The 27,441-nt window shown below is 41.6% G+C and overlaps 1 protein-coding gene across 1 annotated transcript; it reads right to left on the bottom strand.

Moving 5' to 3' along the window:
* Nucleotides 1–334: 334 nt before the first annotated feature.
* Nucleotides 335–25,749, bottom strand: KLKB1 (kallikrein B1). The gene is made up of 14 exons (XM_042933830.1): nucleotides 25,692–25,749; nucleotides 21,204–21,366; nucleotides 19,728–19,834; nucleotides 16,450–16,609; nucleotides 15,922–16,031; nucleotides 10,890–11,049; nucleotides 9,545–9,654; nucleotides 9,244–9,406; nucleotides 9,032–9,144; nucleotides 8,701–8,869; nucleotides 4,546–4,721; nucleotides 3,503–3,598; nucleotides 1,514–1,653; nucleotides 335–547 (listed from the first exon to the last, which is right to left on the bottom strand). The coding sequence occupies exons 1-14, from the start codon at nucleotides 25,747–25,749 to the stop codon at nucleotides 368–370; spliced, it is 1,905 nt and encodes a 634-aa protein (XP_042789764.1). The 3' UTR covers nucleotides 335–367.
* Between the last annotated feature and the right edge of the window lie 1,692 nt (nucleotides 25,750–27,441).

Genomic DNA, 27,441 nt, shown 5'->3' with positions numbered 1-27,441 from the left:
CCGAAGTCGGACGCTCAACCGACCGAGCCACCCAGGCGCCCCAGGAGAAAGCACTTGAAAATCACATTCTTTTGCCATTTTATGGCACAACAAATAATCACGGAAATGTTCATTTGTTATCTCCCGGTACTCGCGTTATGACTGAATGCCGAACGCCTACAGGTGCAAGACCTTGTCCTCAGCAGCTGCGTATACATTGTCCCTTTTTACCCTCAGGACAAGGACACGAGGTAGATACCAGTCTCCATGATTTTGCACATGAGGACCCCACGGCTCAGGACTTGAAGTGAACCTAGGATGTAAAAGCGTAGGCTACAAACTGGGCTCTCTCCCACCTCCAGAAAGCTTCGTCACGCCGGTGACTTCATCAGAGACTGGTGAGCCCATCACCGACCTGTGTCTTCTCTAAAATCCAGTCCACATACTCAGCGACTTTGGTGTAGACACCCGGTTGTTCTCTGCGGCCACAGCCTTCACCCCAACTGGTGATACCGACCAAATGCCATATTCCATTGTGTTTACAAACTAAGGGACCGCCTGAATCGCCCTGTGGCACAGCGGGTGGAAAAATAAAATCACAGAAAAGTATGACAGACGTGCCTTTAAAATTCTCTAGTCACACTGCGCGCACCCCACACATACGGTTTCTTATACTTTTGTCGTATGTTCCTCATTGGCTGCTGATGGGATGAAAATAATTTAATTCAGTAGCGTATGGGTGCATTTTCCGTTTTTTCCAACAAGGAAATGTTGACATCATAATCTCAATGTCAAATACATCTAATGCTCTATATGTTAGTACAGTTGTTATATGTACAATTGTGCTCCTTAAACATAGTATGTGTATATATATATATATACACACTATATTATATTTATATAATATTTATATTATATATTATATATTATATTTATATTATATATATTATATATTATATATATTATTTTATATAATTATATAAATTATTAAATTATTAAATATTAAATATTATAAATTAATTTATAATATTTATAATATTATATATTTATATATATAATATATATTATATTATATATAATATATATAAATATTTATATATATTATATATAATATAATATATATAATATAATATACATATATTTATAATAATATAAAATAAATATTATAAATATAAATTATTAAATATTATTAAATATTATATAAATTATTTTTATATAATATTTATATTATATATATTATATATTATATTTATATTATATATATTATATATTATATATATTATTATATATTTATATAATAAAAAATATAAATATATATAAATAAAAATATAAATATATATAAATATAAATATAAATATAAATAAATATAATAAAAATGATATACGTTCATTAAAGGTTATTTATGAAATTGCCAGATTATGTGGCTCAGAATTTTTTAAGAAAAATATAATGAAACATACTGTGAAAAATGTATTTTGGAGCTAATTTTCTCAAGCAAGTTACTGTGTGTTCTTTGCACAATCAAATGTATTACCTTACAGGCATCTTTGCCTCCTTCTTTATAGCCAGCACAGATCATCTGTTTGGTTACTTCATAATCTCTGTATTTTTTCTGGCATTCTTCACTTGATACCAAAGGAATATTTGCCTTTTGTAGGGTATTTTGGATTTTGCCTAGAAGGTCACCAATATGTAACTTCAGAAGGAAGAAATAAGATAAATAGGAAACATACTAACGTCTTAAAGCAAATCAGAATAATGAGCTTTTCGTTCAGGTCATTTATTTAGATTAAAAACAGTAGGGTGAGAAAGTAGCGTTAATCACACAAACAGTGAGTAACAGAGAAGGAAAATTGAGAAACAGAGAGAGAGAGAGAGAGAGAGCGAGCGCACGCCATGTTTTGGCCTCTGACATGTAATATTAGGACAACCCTTCCGTATCCTCTGTCATCTCATCTCAGTCGATGTCTCTCAGAAATTCCCTCTTATCTCCTCTAACCCAAAAGCTGGAAGTTCTTACCTCTCGGTTTTTGTTTTATATATTCAACATGATCATTCTAAAATATATCGTTTCGGGGGGAGGGGACCACCAGACCTCTGACAGCAGAGGAGTATTTTGCTCTTTGAGTAAGTCCAAGTATTTTCCACGAAGAACAATTTATTGAAAAATAATTAAATTTCCACCACTCTCCAGGTTCCCCTTGAGGGTACAGTGGGAGCCTTCCTTGTTTAGTTAAGGTTACTTTTACAATTTCTTCCTGTCTTAAGGCACTTATCAAAAATTGGAAAAATTTGAATTCATCGAGTAAAGGAGTAAGTCAGGAAAGAAGGAAAGAGCATGACAAGCTTAAATAGGTAAAGAATGCTGCAAATATTACTCCCTATAGTGTCTATCAGGAACATAGTTTTGGAAAGGGAGAATAGTCTGTTTCCTGGAAAATTCAAGGCCAGTTGAAATACACCAACAACCCATGAACAGGGGCTCTTAAACGGGGCTGCACCGAAAGGAGTCACTTGTTCTATTAACTTGCATTGGAAAATACATCTTTACTTTCACCGATATCCAACTGCAGTCTAACTCCTTTCAATTATGAAGGCAAGCCCCAAGCAAGGGAGTGTTAGCAGAATCTACGACCTTGCCATCAATAGAGAGCCCAGATATTTGCATGTCACGGTCGCGGTATTTGCACATTACCGTTGTGGCAGATAACGGTAAATATCACTTGTGCTCATTACAATTTCTAAATTACGGCAGTTACCTGAACAACTTGCTATTTCATATATTAACAAAGAAACTCATGCATTACTATAGCACATCCTTTGAGAAGTATTTTGAGAGCTCATTTGCAATTTCACTGCTGTCCTTCGTGTTTCTGTGTGTTTTAAGTATTTAAAAGTGGTTCATGGGCTACATCAGATTGCAAGAAGGATGTATTTTAAAAAAAACAAAACAAACAAAAAAAAAACCAACAAGATTGACCGCCTGTCAGAAAGAGAGATGGTTTGCCTGCCTGTGCTCCAGGTCCTTAACATCAAGGCACAGAGAGATGGGAACACTATTAATAATGAGGACAGGATGGGCTTGAGCGGTCTTGTTAGCCCTGTATGGGACCAGTCCTTTTATGAAGTCCCACAAGTGATCTTTATTATAAAGTAAGATGCTTAAAAGATTGCCTGATACATTTCCCCAGACCCAAACAAAAATACAGCTCAAAAATCACCGAGTGGGGCGCCTGGGTGGCTCAGTCGGTTAAGCATCCGACTTCGGCTCAGGTCATGAACTAATGGTTCATGGATTCGAGCCCCACACAGGGCTCTCTGCTGACAGCTCAGAGCCTGGAGCCTGCTTTGGATTCTGTGTCTCCCTCTCTCTCTGCCCCTCCCCTGCTCATGCTCTGTCTCTCTCTCTCTCCTTCAAAAATAAATAAAAACATTAAACAAAATTTTCAAAAAATCACTGAGTAAATATTTGAGGCGAGAGAAGACGTCTCGTAAGAACAACATTTAAAATGTCTTGCCGTACCTTTTTCTTTTGTGAAGCCCCATCCAGTTACCCAACAATTAGTATACATTGTGTTTGTATCATCTTTGGAAGGCAGGCATATTGGTTTTTGGAATTCTGAAAGGTAATTTTTAAATTAGAGTTTGGTTAAATAAAGGTATGGATATTGACTTTAAAAATACACACCTTCCTTTTCCTGGATGCTCTTTCTATAGGGCAGCACCAAGGAAAATGACCCTTTTGCTTTCTGCTCAGTTGCTAAGGGCAACGATTCAAGAAACTTTCTCATCTCCCGAGTCATTTTCCCATGACGTGTTTGGTATCACATCTTCTGGATTCAATCCTAAACCTCAGAACACAAGTTTCTGCCAGAAGCATTAGAAGTTCTCACGTTTTATCCTGTGTGTGATACTTTGTAGAGTGATAATGGAGAATCTCCAGGCACGATTTTAAGCGCCTTAAGGTATTAACTGACAATTTTTATGACAAACCAATGGGTCATTATCACGCTCATTTTACAGATGAGCAGATTTGAGGTGCAAAGAGGTGAGAGCAACTTGCCCGAGGTCACGGGATCATTACTGGGCGCAGTGGGCATTCACCAACCGTGGACACTATTCCTCCAAAGGCCACACCTCCAACCGTCACACTACTGGCTTCCCAGAACCTCCTTCTGCGCACATTAGACCTGGGAATTAGGATCTGGCCCCGTCTGCCTTCCTGTATTCCTAATATGCCCCAGGCAGTGGTAATCCCGCTACTTTTGTCAAAGCGAGCCAGGCTTCCCAAATGGCCATTTCCGATGTTGCATTATTTCAATAACGTGTCAGTGGTTGTATTCCTCCCTGAAGAAGCCAATTGATATTTCTTGACCCTTAAGTAGAAGCTATTTATCCAGATCACAGATGTTCCCTTCCTTGGCAATTCTCACCTTTCCTCCAGCCCCACCCACCAGGAAATAAAGACAATCTGTCCACATTCTGCCCTCTCATTCAAACGGGTGTGAAAATTGAAACCGCTGAACTCAGATGTCTAGCTTCTCCTCGATCGAATACGCCGCGTACCTGTGTAATTCAAAGGAGGCTCAAGTCTTATCAAGGCAAGATCATCACCACTGTCTGACATTTTGTAATTTGGGTGAATAATCATCTCCTTTATGCGTGAGAAAGGTGTTTCTGTTGTTATCTCGGACAGATTAAAAATGCCACTATAAACACGCCAAACGTCCTGCAGGGGAAGCCTGGGAGAAAAAAGGAAATACTTATTTGACCCCAGAAAGACTGGCCTTTGATACTGGTCCTTTTTCCTGTCGCTTCACCTTTCAAAAAAAAAAACTGGGAAGAAAATCCTACCTACGGGTTATCTTTACTCACCTAATTTCGCTTCCTGGCAATTTGTCATCCCCACCAGCCGCGGTACGGAAACCCTGAAGATTTTAGTTAAAAACACTGAGAATGGACATTTCTGTAGTTATTCCATGCTTACTGTAAGTCAAGATAGAAGAATGTTGCTGTCCCAGTTCTGAGAGAAACTGGTTGGGAGAGACTCACAGGTGATTGTGGGAAAATCCTGCTCAGTTCACCAAACCTGAAAGCAGTTGCTTCCATGAAATCCAGAATCCTCAAGAGGTCGGACCCGTGTTACACAAGCCCCCCTACCCCGGCCGCCCCCGCCGTTGGGCAAATTAGGGAGGCTTCAGTTACTTAAAATGTATCTATCTAGGGGCGCCTGGGTGGCTCAGTCGGTTAAGTGTCTGACTTCAGCTCAGGTCATGATCTCACGGCTCGTGAGTTCAAGCCCCGCGTCGGTCTCTGTGCTGACTGCTCAGAGCCTGGAGCCTGTTTCAGATTCTGTGTCTCCCTCTCTCTGCCCCTCCCCTGCTTGTGCCCTCTCTCTTTCCCTCTCTCTGTCTCTCAAAATAAATGCACTTGAAAAATAATTATCTGTCTAGGTCTCTGGCTGCAGTAAGGCGAGTGGGAGCCCCAGGCATGGGGCTCAGAGTGGACCTCCAAGGCGGCTTAAGAAAACGGCAGACAAGCCGGCGGGCTTCCCCAAGGCCAAGCTGGAGAACAGAGGGACGCAGGAGAACACCTGCTCACCCGAGACCACGGAGCAGGAGAGGCGGAGTGAAATTTCCTAAGAACCTGGAGGATTCCCCACCCCTGTCATCTTGGAGACACCTCAGTCCTGACTTGGAGGACAGCCTCCTGCCAGGGGAACATGAGCGACAAGCTGCGTTGTGAACCCACACCCAGAGCTGAGGCAACCAGCCTGTGGGGCTCTCAGGGGACCCCCGCTCCTACAGCCAATCCTCCAGCTTGCCCTGGGCTGTCAGAGAAAATTATTTGTAAGATTAATGAAAACAAAGCACACCTTGGGGGCAGGGCCAAAGAAAAACCCCACAAAAATATAATAAGACATAAAAATAAATATAAAATATAAAATAGTAAATTAAAATAGATTTTGAGAAGTATGAACATTTAAATTAACTCTTTAAAATATAAGTATCTACAGGGGCGCCTGGGCGGCTCAGTTGGTTGAGCACTGACGTCGGCTCATGTCATGATCTCGCGGTCCGTGAGTTCAAGCCCCGCGATGGGCTCTGTGCTGACAGCCCAGAGCCTACAGCCTGCTTCAGATTCTGTGTCTCCCTCTCTCTCTGCCCTCTCCCACTTGCGCTCTCTCTCTCTCAAACATAAAATAAACCTAAGAAAATAATAACAAATAAAATATGAGTATATACAAAGGAAGTCTAAAACTGTGATCAAAGGCTAAGTCTTATCTTGTGTAAAGATTGGGACATTCTTATCACCATTAAGTGAGAGATACAAGATATATTTGCATAAAACTCTAGAGGAAACCATGCAGATAGGGGCAAAGTGGTTTTCTTTCAATTAAATCAGTGTTTCTGTGGCTATTATCTCTTATAAACTTAACAACACTGAGTCTTCAAGAAGGAAGTTTCTTTATTTTTATTGTTTTTAATGTTTATTTATTTTTGAGAGAGAGAGACAGAACGTGAGGGGCTAGCACCCAGAGAAAGAGGGAGACACAGAATTCAAAGCAGGCTCCAGGCTCCAAGCTGTCAGCACAGAGCCTCATGCGGGGCTTGAACTCACGAACCACGAAATCATGACCTGAGAGGAAGTTGGACACTTAACCAGCTGAGCTACCCAGGTGTCCCAAGAATGAAAGTTCTTAATGTAAAGTGCTACAGTCACTGTGGAAGACAGTATGGGGGTTCCTCAAAGATGAAAAACTAGAACTACCTTAAGATCCAACAATTCTGCTTCTGGTTATATATTCAAAGAAAATGAAAATACTACTTTGAGAGATATCTGCACTCCCTTCATAACAGCATTATTTACAGTAGCCAAAACATGGAAACAACCTAAGTGTCCCTCAGTGGGTGAATGCATAAAGAAAATGTGGCATAATATATGTATTATGTCTCCATATACACATACATATACATAAATGTATTATACATATGCATGTAAGTGCATATACATATTTAGGCATGTGTTTGTGTCTGTATGTATACATATACTTATATATAGATATATGATGGAATATTATTCAGCCATAAAAAAGAAGGAAATCTTGCAGTTTGTAACAACGTAGATGAGACTTGAGGGTATTATGTTAAATGAAATAAGTCCGAGAAAGACAAATGTTACATGTTTTCACTTGTATGTGGAACCTAAAAAACTGAACTCACAGATGCAGAGAACAGATTGGTGGTTTTCAGGACAGTGTCATGGCAGGAATGAGTGAAAGTGGCCAAAGGGTACAATCTTCCAGTTATAACACGAATGAAGTCTAGGGACCTAATGTACAGCATGGTGACTAGAGACAACAATACTTGAAATATTTGAAACCTGCTAAGAGTGTGAATCGTAAAAGTTCTCACCACACACACACACACACACACACACACACACAAGTATTTCTGCGTGGTGATGGATGGATGGATGTGTTACCTAACCTTAATATGCTAATCCTTTTGCAATACACGCATATGTGAAATCATTACATTGTACACCTTACATTTATACAAGGTTTTGTATCAATTATATCTCAACAAAGTTGGAAAAAAAAAAGACGAAAATTCCTGACCCCCAATTGCATGCATTTAGTAAAAAGGGGACCTACCATTTCCCTTCTCAGGGTCTTTCCTTTCAGGTCAGTAGCTTTCCCCTTAGCAACACCCATGCTCTGCTAACTGGGGGCCCATGCTGCTAATTGGCAACCATGAAGGAGCCTTGCTCTGCCCATCCCTGCCACTGACCCTTATTTCAGCAACTGTATCCTCAATCCTGATACATGCAACCCGGGCCCCACCCTTTAGACAGGGGAAGAGGGAGAATTTTACGAAAACAAAACACTTTTTGAGAGAGATCAACTATCTTTTATTTTAGAGCTGTTAGTATTTCTTGCTTATTCGTATGCTTTGTCCATTTTTACATTTCTTATTTAATTATAGCTTATTTTTTTAAAAATGTTTATGTTCCAAGTATAGTACTTAGCATTTTAAGTATGTCACTTCATCTAACAACCTTGTGAATTAGATACTATTATTATTCATATTTCACAGATGGGAAAATAAAGCTAAGAGAGATTTACAAATCGCCCAGGGTCATCCGTACTTCTGGTAATTGTGAGAGCTGCCCTGTTCTAACTGCAAAGTCTAAGTGTTTTAAAACTTTAAAACCCTGCCACATGTACAATTTGCCCAATAAAGTAGAAATGTTGCATCAGATTTTATTCTCTGAAATAGAGAGGTTACAAACTATCGCATTTTTGTTTTCACTATTAATGTTATTTAGTGTATTTGTGAATCAGAGAGCTGAAAGTAAACTCTCTACAGGCCTGAAAACAAAGTCTTTGAAGAATACATTTAGGGAGCGGTAGATGGAGGTAGCAGCAGACAGGGCATTTTTCGTTTTGTTTTAAAGCAGGAGTGACACCCCCCAGGAATGTCAGGCATTCCTGCAAAGAGGCCACACTGCGTGCCGATGGCTCAGATCTTTCAGTGCTCAGACAGGCCCTACCTCGTTGTTCACCATTTTGGATACAAGCCCTCGCTGAAAATGTCTTTTATTCAAGAAGAATAAACTTCGATCGATAAACGGACATGATGATCTAGACCCTGAACTTAGAGTTTTCGAAACAAAAAGGCAAGATAAGACCCTGGATAGGACGCACCGAAAACTTACCCATCAAAGCAATGGGCGGCAGTTAGGACCCACTGGTGTCCAATGATTGACCCGCCACACAGGTGGCTCCGGGCTGTCAGCTTCACTTGCAGGCTAACTTGCCAAGGCCACTCTCCCCAGGAAGAGTTGGTTCCTCCAACAATGCGTGTGTCTGTTTTTGTTGAGCAGACTGAAAAGAGAGTGTAAAGTTAATGGTTGGAATTAGAGGTGAATCAGAGTTCTCTGAGCCAAGGGAAACAAAGTACACAGTTCTATTGCTTAAGACGAAGCAAGCTATCAAAATAACACAGACAAGCCTTTACAGTTCCATGAAAAAGTGAGGCTTACTCACCAGAACCGTCCCCACTTTTACACAGCCTCAAAGAATAACCAGAGCTCGCTCGCGTCCCGTACGTAATCCTAGTTGGGGACCCATCCAAAGATAATCGTAAGGAACACTTACACCTAGATAAAAGGATCGGTATAAAGATTAAACCTTCACAGAGGAGGATCATTCATGAAACTGGCTTGCCGACTGTCTGTGAAAAATGAATGTTCACTAACTTCTTTCTTCTACAGTCTTCTGGGAGTAAAGAATAAGTAAAAAACTGACAGCGGATCGTCTTAGTACAAGTCTCTTGGCAAACATTCACTCCTTCAACAAAGGTGACATTCAACTCTTCCCCTTCAAAAGCAACTCCTGAGTAAATTTTGGAATGACAGGGCTCTGTGTGAATTAGAGACATAAAAAGACATTAAATGAAAGCAGCAGTTAAGCCACATTTACACAAGTCGTTGGTACACTGAGGATTGTTTCGTTGCTATTACTTGTTAAAAGATCACTATCATTATTGAATCACATTACCAGGCAAAGTTTGCTTGCAGGTTAACAGGCTGTATCCAGATATGGTGTTTTCCTGAGGAGTAGGGGAACTTGGTGTCCCGCTTTTGGAAGTCTTAAGAAAGCAAACATTTCTATTAACAAAAACAAAAAGCAAAAGACAGAGAAACAAAATTGCGTCAGAGGCAAACACCAAACAAAGCACTTCGCGTTTTGAAAAGCACCTCTGCAAAATTTATTCTTCTGAGAAACTCTTCTGTTTAAAAAAAAACAACAACAACTTTATGTTTTATTTATTTTTGAGAGAGAGAGTGAGGGAGAGCGCGAGATCAAGTGGGGGAGGGACAGAGAGAGAGGGAGACACAGAATCCAAAGCGGGGTCCAGGTTCTGAGCTGTCAGCACAGAGCCGGACTCAGGGCTCGAACCCATGAGCCGTGAGACCATGATCTGAGGCGAAGTCAGATGCTTAACCGAATGAGCCACGCAGGCGCCCCATAGGACTTTTTTAAGTCCAAGATTTTTGTGCTTTTGTTAATATCCTCAGTGTAGAACCATGAAGCCTGAGTCTCATAAAATTTGAATTGAATAATGGAAAAAAGTAGGCAACATGATTATATTTCAATGTATTTAGTAATTTTTTTAATGTTTTTATTTATTTTTGAGACAGAGAGAGACAGAGCATGAACGGGGGAGGGACAGAGAGAGAGGGAGACACAGAACTCAAAGCAAGCTCCAGGCTCTGAGCCATCAGCCCAGAGCCCGACGCGGGGCTGGAACTCACGGAGTGTGAGATCATCACCTGAGCTGAAGTCGGATGCTTAACCGACTGAGCCACCCAGGTGCCCTTTTTCTATGATTTTTAAAATGAGGGAACACAAAGGCCTTAATTGTCAACAGCCCGACATGGGACTCGAACCCCTGAACCGCGAGATCATAACCTGAGCCGAAGCTGGACACTTAACCAACTGAGTGACCCAGGCGCCCCCAAGTGTCTGACTTTTGGTTTTGAGTTGGTTTCAGCTCACGTCATGCTCTACTGTTCGTGAATTTGAGCCCCACATCGGGCTCTGGGGAGCCTGCTTGGGATTCTCTATCTCCCAATCTCCTCTCTGCCCCTCCCCCACTTGCACACGCTCTCTCTCTCTCTCCGTCTCTCTCAAAAATAAACAAACATTAAAAAAAAAAAAGAAAAAGAAAGAAAAGAACATAGGTGGAAAAGTCAATGAAGTTCCTAACTAACCTGCACCTGGCAGAAAAGGGCTTGCTGTGGCTTCGAGCGCTCTGCGCGAAATTCCCAGAAGTTTTCAACCACTCAAACTAGAAAAAGACGGCGATGACCGGACGGTAGCAAACGTCGCACATTCTTACCTTTGCGGTTCCAAATGCCATGCCTTTGTGTGGAACGTAAAGAAGAGGCAGTTAGAATGGTAGGTGCAAATGGTTTGGCATACAAAAGCATCCGGGGTAACGACTCGGGCAACGTCCACATCCGAGAACGCGAGATGCTGGAAAAGGTTCCTGTGGCAACCTGGGAACGCACAGAGGGAAGACAGTCCTCAAACCGCACGATGCTCAGGTGACTGTACGTTGTCATCGTAACGAAAGGACATGATGACTCTTTGTGGTACCTCGACCCTGAATTCCAGCCCTTAGGAGCAGCAGGTTTTGTGTGGTATTTTCCCGAATATTATGAAAAAGAGCTTAATAAAAAGCGTTTAACAAAAATATCAGGTGACCAAAAAATAAAAATAGGAGAAAACCCACCTTCGTTATCCTTATGTAATCTTCTTTTTTTTTTTAATGTTTATTTATTTTTGAGAGAGAGACAGAGCGCAAGCAGGGGAGGGCAGAGAGAGAGGGAGACGCAGAATCTGAAGCAGGCTCCCGGCTCTGAACTCTCACAGCACAGAGCCCGATGTGGGGCTTGAACCCACAAGCTGCGAGATCATGACCTGAGCTGAAGTCCGGCGATTAACCGACGGAGCCACCCAAGTGCCCCAATATAATCTTAATTCTAAATTACGTTTTTATTTGTGTTCATATTATTTACTAAGTTTACTCAATTTGATAACATAAATTTTATTAAAATGATGGGAGCCTGAAGAATATAGCATTTGCAGGAAGGACAAAAGGAGTCCCAATTTAAATGAACATAGTTGTATTAAGAGAAAGTAACTCCCGTGACATAATACCTACATGTGAGCAGTCTAGGAAATGAGGCTTCAACTAATTAAATCTTTAAAAAAACAAAAACAAAAAAAAACCCAAAACACAGATTCTGGAAGCTGAAAGAAAACTTGTGCCAACCTACAAGTATATCCCCTGAAGGATGTACGTGACAAGTTGTTCAACTTTTCTTAGATATTTATAGTTATAAGAGCTCACTTCCTCATGACAAGGTCCAATTCTTTTTCTTTAAAAATTTTTTTAATATTTATTTATTTTTGAGAGAGAGAGAGAGAGAGAGAGACAGAGCGTGAGTGGGGGATAGGCAGAGAGAGAGAGAGAGAGACAGAATTGAAATCAGGTTCCAGGCTCTGAGCTGTCGGCACAGAACCCGACAAAGGGCTCGAATTCATCAACCGTGAGATCATGACCTGAGTCGAAGCTGGGGCGCTTAACTGACTGAGCCACCCAGGCACCCCTGACAAGGCCTAATTCTTTTCTGGACCATTCTAGGTGTTACGATTGTTTTTTCTTTCCTTATTTCCTTCATGGTAGCATCTACCTACATCTGCCTAATGGAGCCACACACATTAGTCTAATCCTTTCTCCAAAGACAGCCCTTTATAAACGAAGAATTCAGATAGTCATCCTGACGCTTTTTCAGGTTAAATACCTTTAACCTGTCCCTTTAGCCACTTTTTGTTTTCCATTGCTTCTAGATTTCTTATGGTCCTGGTACCCCCTTTTGAAGTGCCCCGGGCATCCGTCGCTGCAGAGGACGTAGGCAACACAGAACTGAATACAATTTCAGTCCCTATCTGACCCATCCAGATGATAACAAGCCAGGGGCTATCTTGTTTGAAAGACCGTTTTCTTTTTCAGAGCTACTTTTCCTGTGTGTTTCATTTGTTTTATCAAAAGCCCTACAGGATGGTAGTGGAAATGGCAGACGAAGGGCCTCTGAAGATCCTCTCTTCCATAAAAGTGATGGGCGCACCGGCCTATTTGTCAAAATCAATGTTTTCAGAACTCTAGAAATTGATCAAATTATAACCGTCCAGGGAGCGTTTGTTCAAGAAGAACAGCTGACTCTCTTTAAGAACAGTAAGTTTGGGGGCCCCCGGCGGGGGGGGGCTCAGTCGGTTCAGCATCTGACCCTTGATTTCGGCTCACGTCACGATCTCACAGTTCCGAGAGATCGAGCCTCAAGTCAGGCTCTGTGCTGACAGTCCAGAGACTGCTTGGGATTCTCTTTCCCTCTCTCTCTCTCTGCCCCTCTCCTAAAATAAATTAAATAAACATTAAGAAAAAAGAATAGTTGCATAAGGCTTTGGGCTGACAGCTCAGAGCCTGGAGCCTGCTTCGGATTCTGTGTCTCCCTCTGTCTGTGTTCCTCCCCTCCCCCACTAGCATTCTGTCTCTCTCCCTCTCAAAAATAAATAAAAAATAAAAAATAAATTTTTAAATGGGGCGCCTGGGTGGCTCAAGTCAGTGAAGCGTCCAGCTTCGGCTCAGGTCTTGATCTTGCAGTTCATGAGTTCAAGACCCGCAGTGGGGGTCTTATGCTGACAGCTCAGAGCTTGGAGCCTGCTTCAGATTCTGTGTTTCCCTCTCTCTTGGTTCCTCTTCCTCTCTCTCTCTCTCTCTCAAAAATAAATGAAGGTTAAAAAGAATTTTAAAGAAAGAAGGATGAGTTTTGTGGGGTTTTAGTTTGCCCTGTTCCATTTCTCCCCTCCCCAGCTCCATGAAAGCCTTGAAAACAGCCTCACAATCATGCGGAAAAGAGACCAGCAGTCCCGCAGCCCTGGAGCAGGCAGAATGGGGCTGGGGCTGCTCCAATGTCCCATCTGCATCCCCAGTCAAATGCCATTATTTGACTTGTCTGGAAATTCTTGGGAAAATCCCACTCGCAAGGACTGAGTTTATTTTCCATGGCTCAGAGCTTCTTCAGTGTTAACTAACAGCCTTTTCCTTGCAAGTGTTTGTCTAGAACAAACAAACAGGGGCGATTATGTAACATTGCAGCTTCCTAGGGCAGCAATCACAGCTGGAACAAACAACAGGCTCATAAAAGATCTTAAAAGGGAAACCAGGGGAAAGAAGGTGGTGGTGAAAATCTTGGACATATTCCCGGGAATCTGGAAGGCCATGTGCAAGTACAGGGCTGTGCGGCATAACCAGGGCTGTGCTTGTGCCCCCTAAAGATTTGAGAAAGTCCTAGGCTCTCAGGCTGGCTGATGTTTCGCCCTGCGTCAGCAGAAAGAAAAGGCCCTGGTAAAGTTGTGAAACGCCTGTCTGAACGTTGAAAGCATGCTCCAAAATTCGCAAAAAGCCCCTCCTCAAAGACTGAGAAACTTATTGATTGCAGGCATCTAAGGAAATCCCCGTCCAATCATTAGATAACTATTAAGAAAACTAAGTGGAAACATCAGTCAGTGGTCATAGACTCCAAAGAATAAATACTTTACAGAGTTAGTTCAGAAAAGTCACCAAATAGTAACAACAAAAAACAGTAACAACAGCAGACTCTGGGGAAGGAGGGAACCTGATTTCCAGGGTGACCATATGCTATTATTTAAAAGGTCTCGGGGCACCTGGGTGGCTTGGTCGGTCAAGCTTCCGACTTTAGCTCAGGTCATGATCTCGAGCCCCAGGTCGGGCTCTGTGCTGACAACTCAGGGCCTGGAGCCTGCTTCGGATTCTGTGTCTCCCTCTCTCTCTCTCTCCCCTTCCCCACTTGCACTCTGGGTCTCTCTCTCTTAAAAATAAATAAACATTTAAAAAAAGTTGTAAAAAAAAGGTCTCAATTTTTTTCAAAAAATTACAAGCCATGCAAAGAAACAAGAAAGAATGGCCCATATGCAGGAAAAAAAAAAAGGCAGTTAATATAAACCCTTGCTGAGGAAGTACAAACTTCCTCTTGTACTGTATAAAGACTTCAAGCCAGCTATTTTAAATATGTTCGAAAAACTAAAGGAAGCCGTGTTTAAAAAACTGAAGAGAGTATGAAAACATTGTCTTGCCAAAGAAAGGATATCAATAAAGAGATAGAAATTATACTTTTTTTTTAAAAAAAGGACCGAATATGAATGTTAAAAATGAAATATTCAGTAAATTTGAACTGGAAATCTGGTACACACCATGGAGGGGGGTGTGCCCGAGGGAAAAGGAAACAGAGAAGGAAACAGGAAAAGGAAAAGGGGAAACAGGAAAAGGAAACAGGAAAAGAGATGCGCTGTTGACAAGTTCTTAACCTCCTGCAGAGGGGACCTAGCCCAGCACCTGACACCGATCCTGTCACAGAGTTGGCACTGGATGCCGTGTGGCATTGGCCATTGGTGATTTGGTTTCCGCAACATCTTATCGTTAACACTCTGATACGCTAAATCTGGTGGAAGGTCATGACGATTTTCTGGATAATTCCATCGAAATTACCTGAATGTCTGAAACTATAGCACTTTGCTGATTCATTATGGTAGAGTGGGTTCACTAGACAGTGGACACTGCCCAGAAATGACCTTCTTGTTTTCCCCGCAATGTAACTGTACTAGTTTTCTATTGCTGCTGTGACCACTTATCACAAGCCCAGTGGCTTCAAACAACCCAAATATATTAGCTCACAGTTCTGGAAATCAGAAGGCCAAAATGGGTCTCACTGGGATAAAATCAAGATGTCGGCAGGATTTTGTTCCTTCGGGAAGCTCTCTAGGAGGATTTGTTTCCTTGCCTTTTCCAGCTTCTAAAGGTTACCATCATTCCTTGGCTTGTGGATCCTTTCTCTATCTTGAAAGCCAGTGGTACAACATCTTCAAATCTCTCTCCCTCTCTTTGATGCTTCTGTCTTCCTTTTTCTCTTATAGGGACTCCTGTGACTACATTGAGCCCACGCACATAATGTAGAACAATCTCCCATCTCAAAATCACATCTACAAACCTCTTTTGACACGTAAGGGGACATATTCACGTGTTGCAGGAAATAAGTGTGGACATCTTTGGGAGACTCTAAGTCTGCCTACTACAATCACACAGTGAACTAGTAGCCACACACTCGTGCGTTCGAGCCCCACATCGGGCTCTGTGCTGATGGCTCAGAGCCTGGAACCTGCTTCGGATTCTGTGTCTCCCTCTCTCTCTGCCCCTCTTCCACTCACACTCTGTCTCTCTGTCTCTGAAAAATAAATAAACGTTAAAAAATTTTTTAGAAAAGAAAAAGAAATAGTAGGCACACAATTACCAATTTCTGAGACTGCACAGGGCTTCAGGGAGAATCCAGATGCCACATTAGCCAGGAGCTTTATACTGGTGGGTGTTCCTCCTGCACTGTGCTTTAAAAGGCAGGTGTTCCTGAATGTGAAGAAAAGAGGTTACTTCTCTCCCCAAACTGCAAGATGCACGCAGAAGCCCATTTTGCGTTGAAAGGATCTATGGTCGGTGGGAAATGAAGCAATCAGAACAATGACTTGGAAAATGAGTGGGTTCGGGGTTTGTATTACTAATCAGAGAGACATCTTTCCGCTCTACCCAAGGAAGCTTCGGGTGAGAATGGGGTGGGAGACATTATTCAACCAAACCCTCATTCCCCAAGAGATGGAAGTTATTCTCCTTAGAAAAACTGGCAACAAAACTGAGCAAATAAATAAGTGGAGTGGTTAGGTCTAAAAGCCCTGTTTGGTTTTCCACTGGGGGGAAAAAAAGTTATGAAGCGTACAATTAAATCTCCAAAGCACCATCGGAAAGGACAGACGCTATGAATTTTACTCACCGGTACTCTGCATTGTAAAACGTGTGAGTGGCGTATGTGAAAAATTGGCAGTGAATGCTGTTGGTGCACTTTTTTTGGCATTCTTCAACACTTTCAACCTTAGAGACGTTAAAATTGACTCCTCTCATATCAATTCCTTTATGAATGTCTCGATGGCAAGCTGTACACACAAGATGCACAGAGCAAATTCAGTCCGTTTCCTTCTAGAAGTAGATCATCAGTTAGGGTAGTTTTGAAGGATGATACTCTGTTTTTCACAACTGCCCCATTCGTTAGGGGATTTGGAGTTTTAGATGATCAAACTCTGCTTGAGATAAACACATTCCAATATGTTTTAGGGCACTACCATGGAGAAGGGGTAACTGTGCTTCCCACATTGTAAAGTACGTGCAAGACAATACGGGTAATAATCCACCCTGAAATTAACAATAAGCAGAGGAAGACAAACGAGGCAAATAATGGGGGCCCTGGTGATTGTTCTAGGAATTTGCATTGTTATACTAACTGATGTGTCTTTGACTTCCTGCACTGAATGAAGAAGCTTCTCACTTTGCTTACTTCTTGGCTTTCAACCACTCCTGCCTGATGGCGAATTTCACCCGTAAGCCCTGCCACTGACATCCATGTGTCAAATCGTTATCATAAAAGGTGAACAGTTCTTGTATATTCATGAGGAATCCAATTTTATTCTTGCTTTAAAATTTTGTTAAATTCCACTTAAGCATCCTTTCAGTTGGACTGTATCTTATATACAAAAAATATAGATAATTGTTTTAACAGACAGTGAACCAAATTTATGATTTAGGCTTTTTTTAATTTATTTTTTTATAAAACTTTTTTTTAATGATTACTTATTTTTGAGAGGGAGAGAGAGAGACAGAGTGCAAGCAGGAGAGGGGCAGAGAGGGAGGGAGATACACAATCCGAAGCAGGCGCTAGGCTCTGAGCTGTCAGCACAGAGCCCGACACAGGGCTCAAACCCACAAACCTGTGAGATCATGACCCGAGCCGAAGTCGGCCACTCAATTGACTGAGCCACCCAGGCGCCCCTAGGCCTTTTTTTTTTTTTTTTTTTAAAGCGCTCAAATACGTTAGAACCTTGGATAAAGAAACCAGCAGTATAAACCATAATGTATTGGATGTAATGTTCCACTCCTCAGGGGTGTGGTTAAAAAAGGCATAAAACTACATTTAATGGTGGGAAAGACAGAAAATGTACAAACTAGTAGGAAAACAATATATTGAGGTGGGTGGAGCAGTGGATAATTCACAGTGATTCACGCACACAAGAGTCTGTAGATTCTAGAAATGAAGTCTCTTTCCAGTTCTGGTGCGCATGAGAAAAGAAACTCACTGAGTTGGAATGGGATAATTGCAAACTAAAACTTTTCTTTATGATCAATTGAAAGCTATAAATCTACCAATAACCGTTTTACATGAAAATTGGTCCTGAGCTTAGGGACTTTATGTCCTTGGGAGCAATTATTCACTTTAATTTGAGATACTCGGGGAGAGTTAGAAGGGAACATTAAATCAAGTTCTATAAGACTAAGTTTGGGAAAAAATTAACAATGACTACTAGTTATTGAGAAAAGCAAAATATTGTTCTTTAAATTTGATTATGATAACATAATGAAAAATAATGCTTCATTGAACAATTTACATTAAGTTGTAGGAGGACATAAATTTGATCTTATAAAATGGGACAAGTACTCGTCCTCAGGTAAGCCACATATTGGCTAAGTCAGATCCCCATGTTTATAACGAAGGACTGGATACTATACAAACTGCAGATGCATATGCATGAGTATTGAGGGAGTGGTTGGTGATAACTGGGGAAGGAAGGATAAAAAAAAAAACCAAAAACTTTAGGGGCCCCTGGGTGGCTCAGTCAGTTAAGCCTCCGACTTCGGCTCAGGTCATGATCTCACCCTTCATGCGTTCCAGCCCCGCCTCGGGCTCTGTACTAATAGCTCAGACCCTGGAGCCTGCTTGGGAGTCTGTGTCTCCCTCTCTCTCTGCCCCTCCCCTGCTCATGCTCTGTCTCTCTGTCTCTCTCAAAAGTAAATAAACATTTAAAAAAAATTTTAAAAACTTTAAAACACCTGAAATATGAAAGTACAAAATTAACTGTAAGCAGTAAAGGTAAAACAGCAGTGATACATAGTCACAACACGGTTATCTGAAGGTTCTGCCTGCCCATCAATTGAGAGATTCTTTTCTGTACCTTTCACTTTCAGATCAGCGATGTCAGGCAAATGGTTCATGTGCCTTAAATTAGGATAGGGTTGGAAATGTTTCACAAGACATTAGTAGCAATAAGTGTTAGAATTTAAATTTCCTGGCCTCTTAGTCCTCACATTTTTTTTTTGAAGAAGTCTTATTCTTTTTTTTTTTAAGTTTCTTTATTTATTTTGAGAAAGAGAGAGAGAGCACACATACATGAGCAAGTGGGAGGAGAGAGAGAGGTAGAGAGGGAGGGAGGGAGGGAGGGAGGGAGAGAGAGAGAGAGAGAGAGAGAGAGAGAGAGAATCCCAAGCAGGCTCCACACCATCGGTATAGAGCCTGATGTGGGGCTTGAATCCACAAACCACAAGATCACGACCTGAGCAGAAATCGTGACCTGAGCAGAAATCAAGAATCGGACGCTTAACCGACTGAGCCACCCAGGTACCCTGGAGGTATTATTCTTATTAGCAAGGTTTACAGAGCCCAGGCCTTCAGGTTGGGGGCGTAATGGGGTTTTGTAACCTCTGCATTATTGACATTTGGGACCAGAAAATCTTTGTCATAGGGGGTTTCCCTATGTGGAATCTTTAGCAGCATCTCTGACCTCCATCCACTAGATGCCAGTAGCATCCCCCCACGTTGTGACAAATGTCCCTTGGAGGAAGGACAAAGTCACCCCTGGTTGAGAACTATTGAGAACCACTGGGGCACAAATTATCTCAAGTAAAACGGGAATAGAGACACTCTTCGTGTTCTCTTAAAGAGCCTTATCTGCAATTGGAGGTGGGGGGAAGGAGGCAATTATTTGAATGTGGTTCACTTTCTGCAAACCTTATACTGTAGGGCTAACCTCATGAAGAATAGAGGCTCCTTAAGCACATGACTGGTAAAGGCAAGAGGGAGGACACATCCAGAACAGTGCCCCATCTCTGTTATCCTTCTGAGTACTCCCTTCCAAAAGTCCAAGGCAGTACAGAGATTGAACAGAAGCTATTTTAAGGTGAACCCCTTACTCATTCAAATAAGAAATCAAGAAATCAACAGCTTACCACTTATTTGATGGCCGCATTGCTTTAAGGAATGTCCAGAAATCGTACTTGCCCATGACATTTTTGGCAGGGTTCCCGTAACACTGTCTTTCAAGAAGCAACCAAATCTGTTTTTAAAAGTACTGTCAGTTAGAGAGTAGAATAATAAACACACACTGGTGAGATGTCTAACATTTTCTATACACTAATAAATGGGGCCAGGAATAAGGAAAATAATAGAGCTTCCCCGACGCTTGCTAGAAAGAACATTCTTAGAGGCAATTGCATAAAATCTAACAGGCTTTGTAATACCTAACCTCAGCATTATTTCTCTTTAAAAAAAAAAAAAAAACAAAAACATTTTTAAGTACGGAAAGTCAATCATATTAAAGAGGTAATGATTTTTTTCCCATGTTTCTGAACTTTTGGAGGATTATGTTCTCACCTGGTGGCTGTTTTCACGTAAGAAATTAAATCGGTCATGAGAGTTGGATCTCTATAAGGTGTTCATCCTGCTCATTAACTCCTTCTAGTTCACAGGAATGGAACACTTCTGTCTTTGATGTCAATCTTCTTGGTATTCTTTCACAAGGATTCTAGAACCTAACTCAACTTTTTATTTGACAAGTTGATGCCTGTCACATACAGTCTGGGTTTTCTGTACACGCTTAACATGTTGAATCAGGGGATGTTTATCCAGTTTCTAGTTTCTAAATTCAAATGGTGTTAAGATAAAAGGCTTATGGAAATGGAACAACACAGAAATGCCATTCTGTATTTTGAACAAAATGAAAGCAAATGATTATGAAACCATGGCTGCATGACCTAAGAAGATTTTTAGTGACTATTTTTTCCAGTGCTCTTACTTTTCCAAAATGCCAGTAATATGTATTTTCATGTATGTGCATGCCCCCCTCCACACACACATAATGTATGTACCACAGGTGCCCAAAGTCATTCACTACAGGCCCCTTCAGTCCAGAACTTTCCTGAGGTCACAAGCTCTGGAACTGCCTCAACTTTATTGTCAACAACATGTTTGCCTTCTGTTATATTTTCTTAAGACCGTGTTTTCCACCAACACGATCACGAGTCAGGCCATAAGTATGTTTCCTTGTTCAGGTGAAATATTCACCTGTTTTTAGACCCTTCCTTGAGACAATCGCTTAACCCAATGGTTTTCAAGCATTTTCCTCGAGGCCTTGGGTAGGCAATGCCTCGTTTCTACTACTTTAGGCGAAGGCAGCAGTTGTTCTAGCATGTGTATTTCCAGGCCCATGCCACTCTGGTTCAGTAGGCCAAATGGTTTGGGGTCTAAGGCTGTGGCCTAAGACTCTGCTAATATAAGAACCAACCCCTCTAGGTGACTCCAAGGAAGCTGGCCCTCAGACCCCATTTGGGAAACATAACCCTGACATAGCTACACCTTTTTTGCACGTCACTGGCTCTAGTTTGAAAAATGGATGGCTTCTCCAATAATGAAACATCAGCTTTTACCTTTTGTCTGTGTCATTAGTGGAACTTTCGGGAAGAAAGCTGAAGAGCAAGCACCTCGGATGAAATGTGCACATCATCTGACAGTGCTCGGCATTCGGGGTATACATGGCAGTTAGGTCCCCACCTTTGAAGAAGGTATTTTTATATAGTTGAGTCAGGCAGCCTGTGGTATAATCATCAAAAAGAGACATTAACTTGGAAGGAATGCAAATAACTATCTTGATAGAAATACATCTGTGCTGTGAACCTTCTTACTTCCTCCACTAACTATCCAAAGAGCTTCACAACAGGACTTTCATTAGAGAGGTGGAATCACACATATTGAGGTGACTATTTGAACAAGGTGTCGTGTTATTGAAGAGTCACTCGATGGGTACTTCCATATAAAAAAGCTTGGTTGATTTTTATCAAATCAAACAATAATTTTCCCATAAATTGCCCCCAAGAAAATACAATTCTAGCTTGGTTTCTCCCTGTTGCCTAACATGCTATGGAAATACCATGCCTTGAAAATAACAGGCTTCCAGTTACGGAATGAATAATTCACAGGCGTAAAAGACACAGCATAGTTAATACAGTCAATGGTATTGTAATAGTGTTGTACATATGGTGACAGACGGTAGGTAGACTTGTGGTTGAGCCCAGCCTAACTAGAGAGAGGCTGAAGCACTATGTGGGACGCCTGAAACTAAGGTAACATTATGTGTCAACTATAGTCAAATATGAAACTTAAGAAAAAAAAAAAAGCCCACAACAACGTATGATCTCTTTTTCAAAACCCTTTCATAACAACCATTCCTGCTAGATTCTCACAACAGCTCTGTAAGGGAAGTTAGGGACAGACCTCATTATATGCCTCTGACTTTAACTGAGTCTCAGAGCAGTACACATTTGCCCAAGATCCACGTAGCTAACGAACGTCCAGGAAGAGAAACCGAATTCTTCTCACCACCAGCCCTGTTCCTTTTCCCAGCGTGCAATGTTCAGTGTTGTTCCCCATCTCAGTTTAATGTCAGCAAACTACGAGTTATTGGGTATTTAGTCGGCTCGTACAGAGGACACACTTATTCGCTTGGTTTCTACGAGCAAATGCAAAGGCAGGCCTATGCTACCCTGAAAATCCATTCTGAAGTATTTGCTATCTGCAATTGGTCGCCGTTCTAAAGGACCCCGCATCTCACGAGTTATGAGAATATCAAGGGATACCTTTACTGCTCTACTGTTTCATATATTAAAAGTAAACCTTTAATGCATGAATCTGGGTTTACCTTGAAAGACCCACTTTTTTTTTTAATGTTTATTTTTGAGAAAGAGAGACAGAACAGAGGCAGAGCAAGAGTGGGGGGAGGGGTAGAGAGAGAGAGGGAGACACAGAATCCGAAGCAGGCTCCAGGCTCTGAGCTGCCACACAGAGCCCGACGCGGGGCTCGAACCCATGGACGGGGAGATCGTGACCTGAGCTGAAGTTGGAAGCTTAACTGACTGAGCCACCCAGGCGCATCCGCCCCCCCCCCCCGCCTTTTTTTAATGTCTATTTATTTTTGATGAAAGGCTCACTTTAAAGTCAGCTGAATAAACTTTTCCAGCTAGATAGCACACCTGCTTGCCAGTCAATCGTCCGTTAACCACAAGATACGCCAATGATAACTTTGTTCACCCTCCAGGACATCTATTTTCATACTGCCCTCCAGGGAATGGGCAGCTTAGACACATGTGTTTCATTACGCACTGAAGATTAAAATGCCCTCTTACACTATCCCACCCCTCTGGGGATTGTGGCCCTGAGCTCTATTACGATAACCTAACCCGGCAAGATCGCGTCTCGCTTCTCTTCCTCTTGGTGGTGTGGCTAAGATCACTATCCCTTGGGCAAGTTTTATATTTAGAAAAAGCAGACATCTCTTCAGGTGGAAGCTTATGGGAATGCAAGTTGCCAAGTGTACAGGCCCAGATTTCAGAGACACCCAAAACACTGAGCGGCCAGTCCGGTGACAGTGTTACCTGCAAAGTGACCTGTGTTTCAGAAAACTGGTGCATGTGGCTGATGCACAGTTATCAAGCGGCCATCCTCCCCCTTCGCAGCGCACAAACGTGCATGCGAACAAGGGCCTGTGCCAGCCTGGGAGTTCCCATTCGGCCACGTGACTCGGCTGATGGGAAGGTGCAACTGGAAACAGACCAACATTGGAGCAGACTGGGAGGAAAGTTCTAATAGGTGTTCTTGCTTATCCTCAAAAATTGGTAATGATGATGTTGATAACGGTGATAGGCTTGTTTGTATCGTGTTTTAGAGTTTTAAAGCAGTTACGCAAGTTATCCCGTAACATAAACTATGTCACGCTGTCCTCCGTGTCCGTGGATTTCCGGCGGGTTATTTGGTCTTGTTAAAAACAAAAAAACAAAAAAACGCATCATCAATGAGAAGAAAAATACCCTATTTTTAAAAAATTGGGCAAAGGAAATGAGAAGGTAATTTACAAAAGAAACATAAATAGCATATGAAAAATGGTAAGGATCATAAAGATTAGGCAAGTTAAAACAACAGATGCCATTTTACTCACCAGCTTAGCCAAAAAATTTAATTGTCTAAGTTCCCAGTGTTGATGTGCTGATTTTGGCTCCAAATGATGGAAAACCTAGTTCAATGGGACTCAGTATAAATTAAATATATGGGTTCAGAAGCCGAGTCCATGGAGGATTTGGCTTCCGGAGTAACCGAACAGCGTACTTGGCTGATCCCATCAAGGTGCAATTCCCCTTCATACATGTGCTCTGTTCCATGGCTTTGCTGTCGCTCTCAAGCTCCACATAGTGACAAGGTGGTGCCAGAATCCCAGGCCTTTGTAGTCCCCAGTGGTTCAGGTCCAGTTGGAAATAATGGTAAGAAGAAAACTCTTATTTCTAGAAGTGTAAGCAAAGGTCTTGCTCTAGGGCTTTGGCTCTCGTCAGGTCACTGTAGCTAGCAGGATGTGTAGACCTACTTACTGGTCCAGGCCTGCCTGGGTCACAAGTGCATAGACCCAAACTTGGAGGCAGAAGTTTCCCAGAAACAAATTAGGATACTGTTTCCAGAAAGGTGACTACATGTACAGTCACAAAACAATGGTTCGCTACTGGAGTTGACCTAATTGGGGTATGTGATTACTCTTATCTGTTGGTGGAGAGTCACCCTTGTGAAAGATAATTCCATTACGTATATCACAAAACCTTCTAAAATATTCACACACCCTCGTACCTAACATTGCTTATTTCCAAAATGTTATTCTACAGAAATAACTAAATGTGTATAAGCATGTGCATACAAAAATACCACGAGTAAGGAAGATTACTAGGCTGCAAAAAATGTCATGTATATAAAAAAATAGCTATAAATGGAAAGGTGAGCTATAAGAAAGTATCTATAATTAATAACATCTTCGTTAAAGGTGTAAATAGACGTGTGTAGAAAAATATCTCAAGGACTAAAAAAGATTTTTAACAGTGGCCATTTCTGTAACGTAGGACTTCAGACAATGTGCACTTTCTCGTTTGCTGCTTACCTGCACCTCTAATTTTACTAGAATAATTTTTTTGCCAAAAAGATAAAATTGAAGTGGCCTCAGTCCATAGCATCTCTGGCTTCTTACTCCTCAGTATTCAGTGGATTTGTATATGGTAATGATCATGGTAAAAGCAGTTAGACACGGGGGCAGATTTCCATTTAGAAGGGGGGGGGGGTCAGCTTCTTCCTGAAGAAATTATATTCCTTTACAAATGTAACCCTTACCCAAGAGGTATTTACATCTTAGCCATACATCTGGGGGGTAAGTAAATAATCAGTGAGGTGTGGTCTTTTTAAGTGAACATAGACTCAAAATCTACCCATAATGGTGGCTCAGAGAAAACGACATTCTATAACCATGAATGATAAACAGTGTCCAGAATCATCTGTATTCCCTGAACATTTAATGGAATGGATAGAAAGGGAAATAAGTTCAAAACCCGATACTGAAACCAGAACTACTCAAATGGATGATTTACTAATTTAAATTTAAACCAAATACTTTCATTTCTGAAGTAGTTCCCCAGTGGCCTGAAAGAGTAAAAATATGCAACGGGTACTTACGACACGACTTGGGTCGGACCCAGACCCTACAAAATGCCTACCCTGAATATTTAGATAAAGCTGATTTGTAGAATATGGTAATAATAAAAATTGAGGGCTGAGTGTTTAAGACCCGCTTTGTAGAGAGCCATTTACAAATAGAAGTTTCTGTTAACACAGGCCCAAAGACATTCTCACTTTGGGGCTCCCCAACGCCCATGTGTCTAAGGCATTGCATCTGAAAAGTAGCAGTTGCCTCTGAATATGAAAAGGATTTGTGTCCTGACTTTTGGGGTCTGCCTCCTTCCCGAAACTGTATGTTCAGTGGTTTCTCTGGGGCTGGCATTCTTGTTAACTACTCCTTTCCCACACACAACCTTAGGTCTTAGAGACAATCCACTCACCACAGGAAACTGTAGCAAACAAGCAAGTGAAGTAAGCAGCTTGCCTGAATGAAATCATCCTAAAAAAGAAAGCAACACAGGCATAATCCTGCTGGTTACAGATCATAGTTGACATGAAGCCTAATTTACGGTGATAGAGATTTTCTTATCAATGTCTGCCTCGCAAATCTAAGCACATAATGACCAGTACAGGGAACAGGAGCTTTCTGTATATTTAATGCCGGGGACTTCGCACAAGATTCCCACTGAGACCTCTAGACTACCGCTGTGTTTGTCCCTCACTTGCCACCTATGTGGCTGATAATTACCGAAAGGGAGTTGGTAGATGGAAACCTCTTGTTTGGAGCAAGAGGAAAATTATTGTAAATAATGGCAATAATGTCGGCCCAGAGTCCCTACGTAAAGAAAAGCACTCAACATGATCAAACTCATTTAAATTTTAAAGCTGTCAATATTCTCTTTGCTTTTAAAATGTCCTGAGACTAAAAGGTTTCATGTATAAGAACATCGAGTTTCTTCTACACTCACTAAATAGGCTGGAAATTACAACGTATACTGAGAGCTTCTTCTCAAAGAAGAAATATGCTTATACGCTTAATTAAAAAAATACACACACACACACACACACACACACACACACACACACACACACAAATTATTTGGAAGCAATCAGAATAATAGAAATTCTCTACCTGAAAGCGAAATTGCTTCCGTGGTTCTGGAGGTGAGGATGTCTCTCGCCACTTAAAAATGGATGGTTCAAGGCCTCCTAATGGAGCACTGCAGGCAGTATTTGCTTGGCTCCAATATTGACTTTGGTTTTTGGCCAACAGTTCCAACTTTTTGTCCTGTCAACATATTCTATGAACGTCCATTTCCTGTGTTCAGCTATCTAATATGTTAACTATTTCATGTTAGGGCCACCCTATGCACGCACAGATTTCCGTTTTCAGAAATGTTCATAACAACCCCAGGTATATGGAGTCATGCAGCCTAAATCTCATCTAACTGAACTTTTTCCATCACAGTTACCTGGATGACAGCTGACTAAGGGATGCATAGCTCCTTCTGGAAGGATCTTTTGACCAATGCTATCTATGCTTTTCCAAACTCTAGTCAAAGAAGCGTGCAAAGTAGTAACACAGAAGTTTTGAGTATGGAAGGGAATTGGTAGATGATCAGGTCCTTCTCCTACCCGATTCAGGAAACGAGATATAGCGGGAGCTGACAAACCACGGTTCACAGACCAAATCTGGCCCAGTGCCTGTGTTTTGCTTTTTGTGTGTTTTTTTTAATGTTTATTTATTTTTGAGAGAGAGACAGAGCGTGAGTGGGGGAGGGGCAGAAGGAGAGGAAGACACAGAATCCCAAGCAGGCTCCAGGCTCTGAGCTGTCAGCACAGAGCCCCACGTGGGGCTCGAACTCACGAATCATGAGAGGGACGTTTAACTGACTGAGCCCTCCAGGCGTCCCCCAGGCGCCCCCCAGTGCCTGTTTTTATAAATAAAGTTTTATTGGAACACAGCCACACCCATTCATTCATGTATTGTCTATGCTTGCTTTTACCCTACAACTACAGAGTTAAACAGCACGGTCTGCAGGCAGAAAAAGATTTACTATCTGGTCCTTTTCAGATAAAGTAATCTGAAACCTGCTATAAAGCACTCGTGGCAGAGTTTAGACTTCCCTGTCAGGATGCCTCATCTGGGAAAAAAAAAACAAAAAAAACCATACTGCTTTTCCCAGACGT

This window comes from Panthera leo, chromosome B1 (assembly GCF_018350215.1).
Source record: "Panthera leo isolate Ple1 chromosome B1, P.leo_Ple1_pat1.1, whole genome shotgun sequence".
Lineage (NCBI taxonomy): Eukaryota > Metazoa > Chordata > Mammalia > Carnivora > Felidae > Panthera > Panthera leo.
Note: the sequence above shows the minus strand (reverse complement) of the source record. Positions and strands in the feature narration are given on the sequence as shown.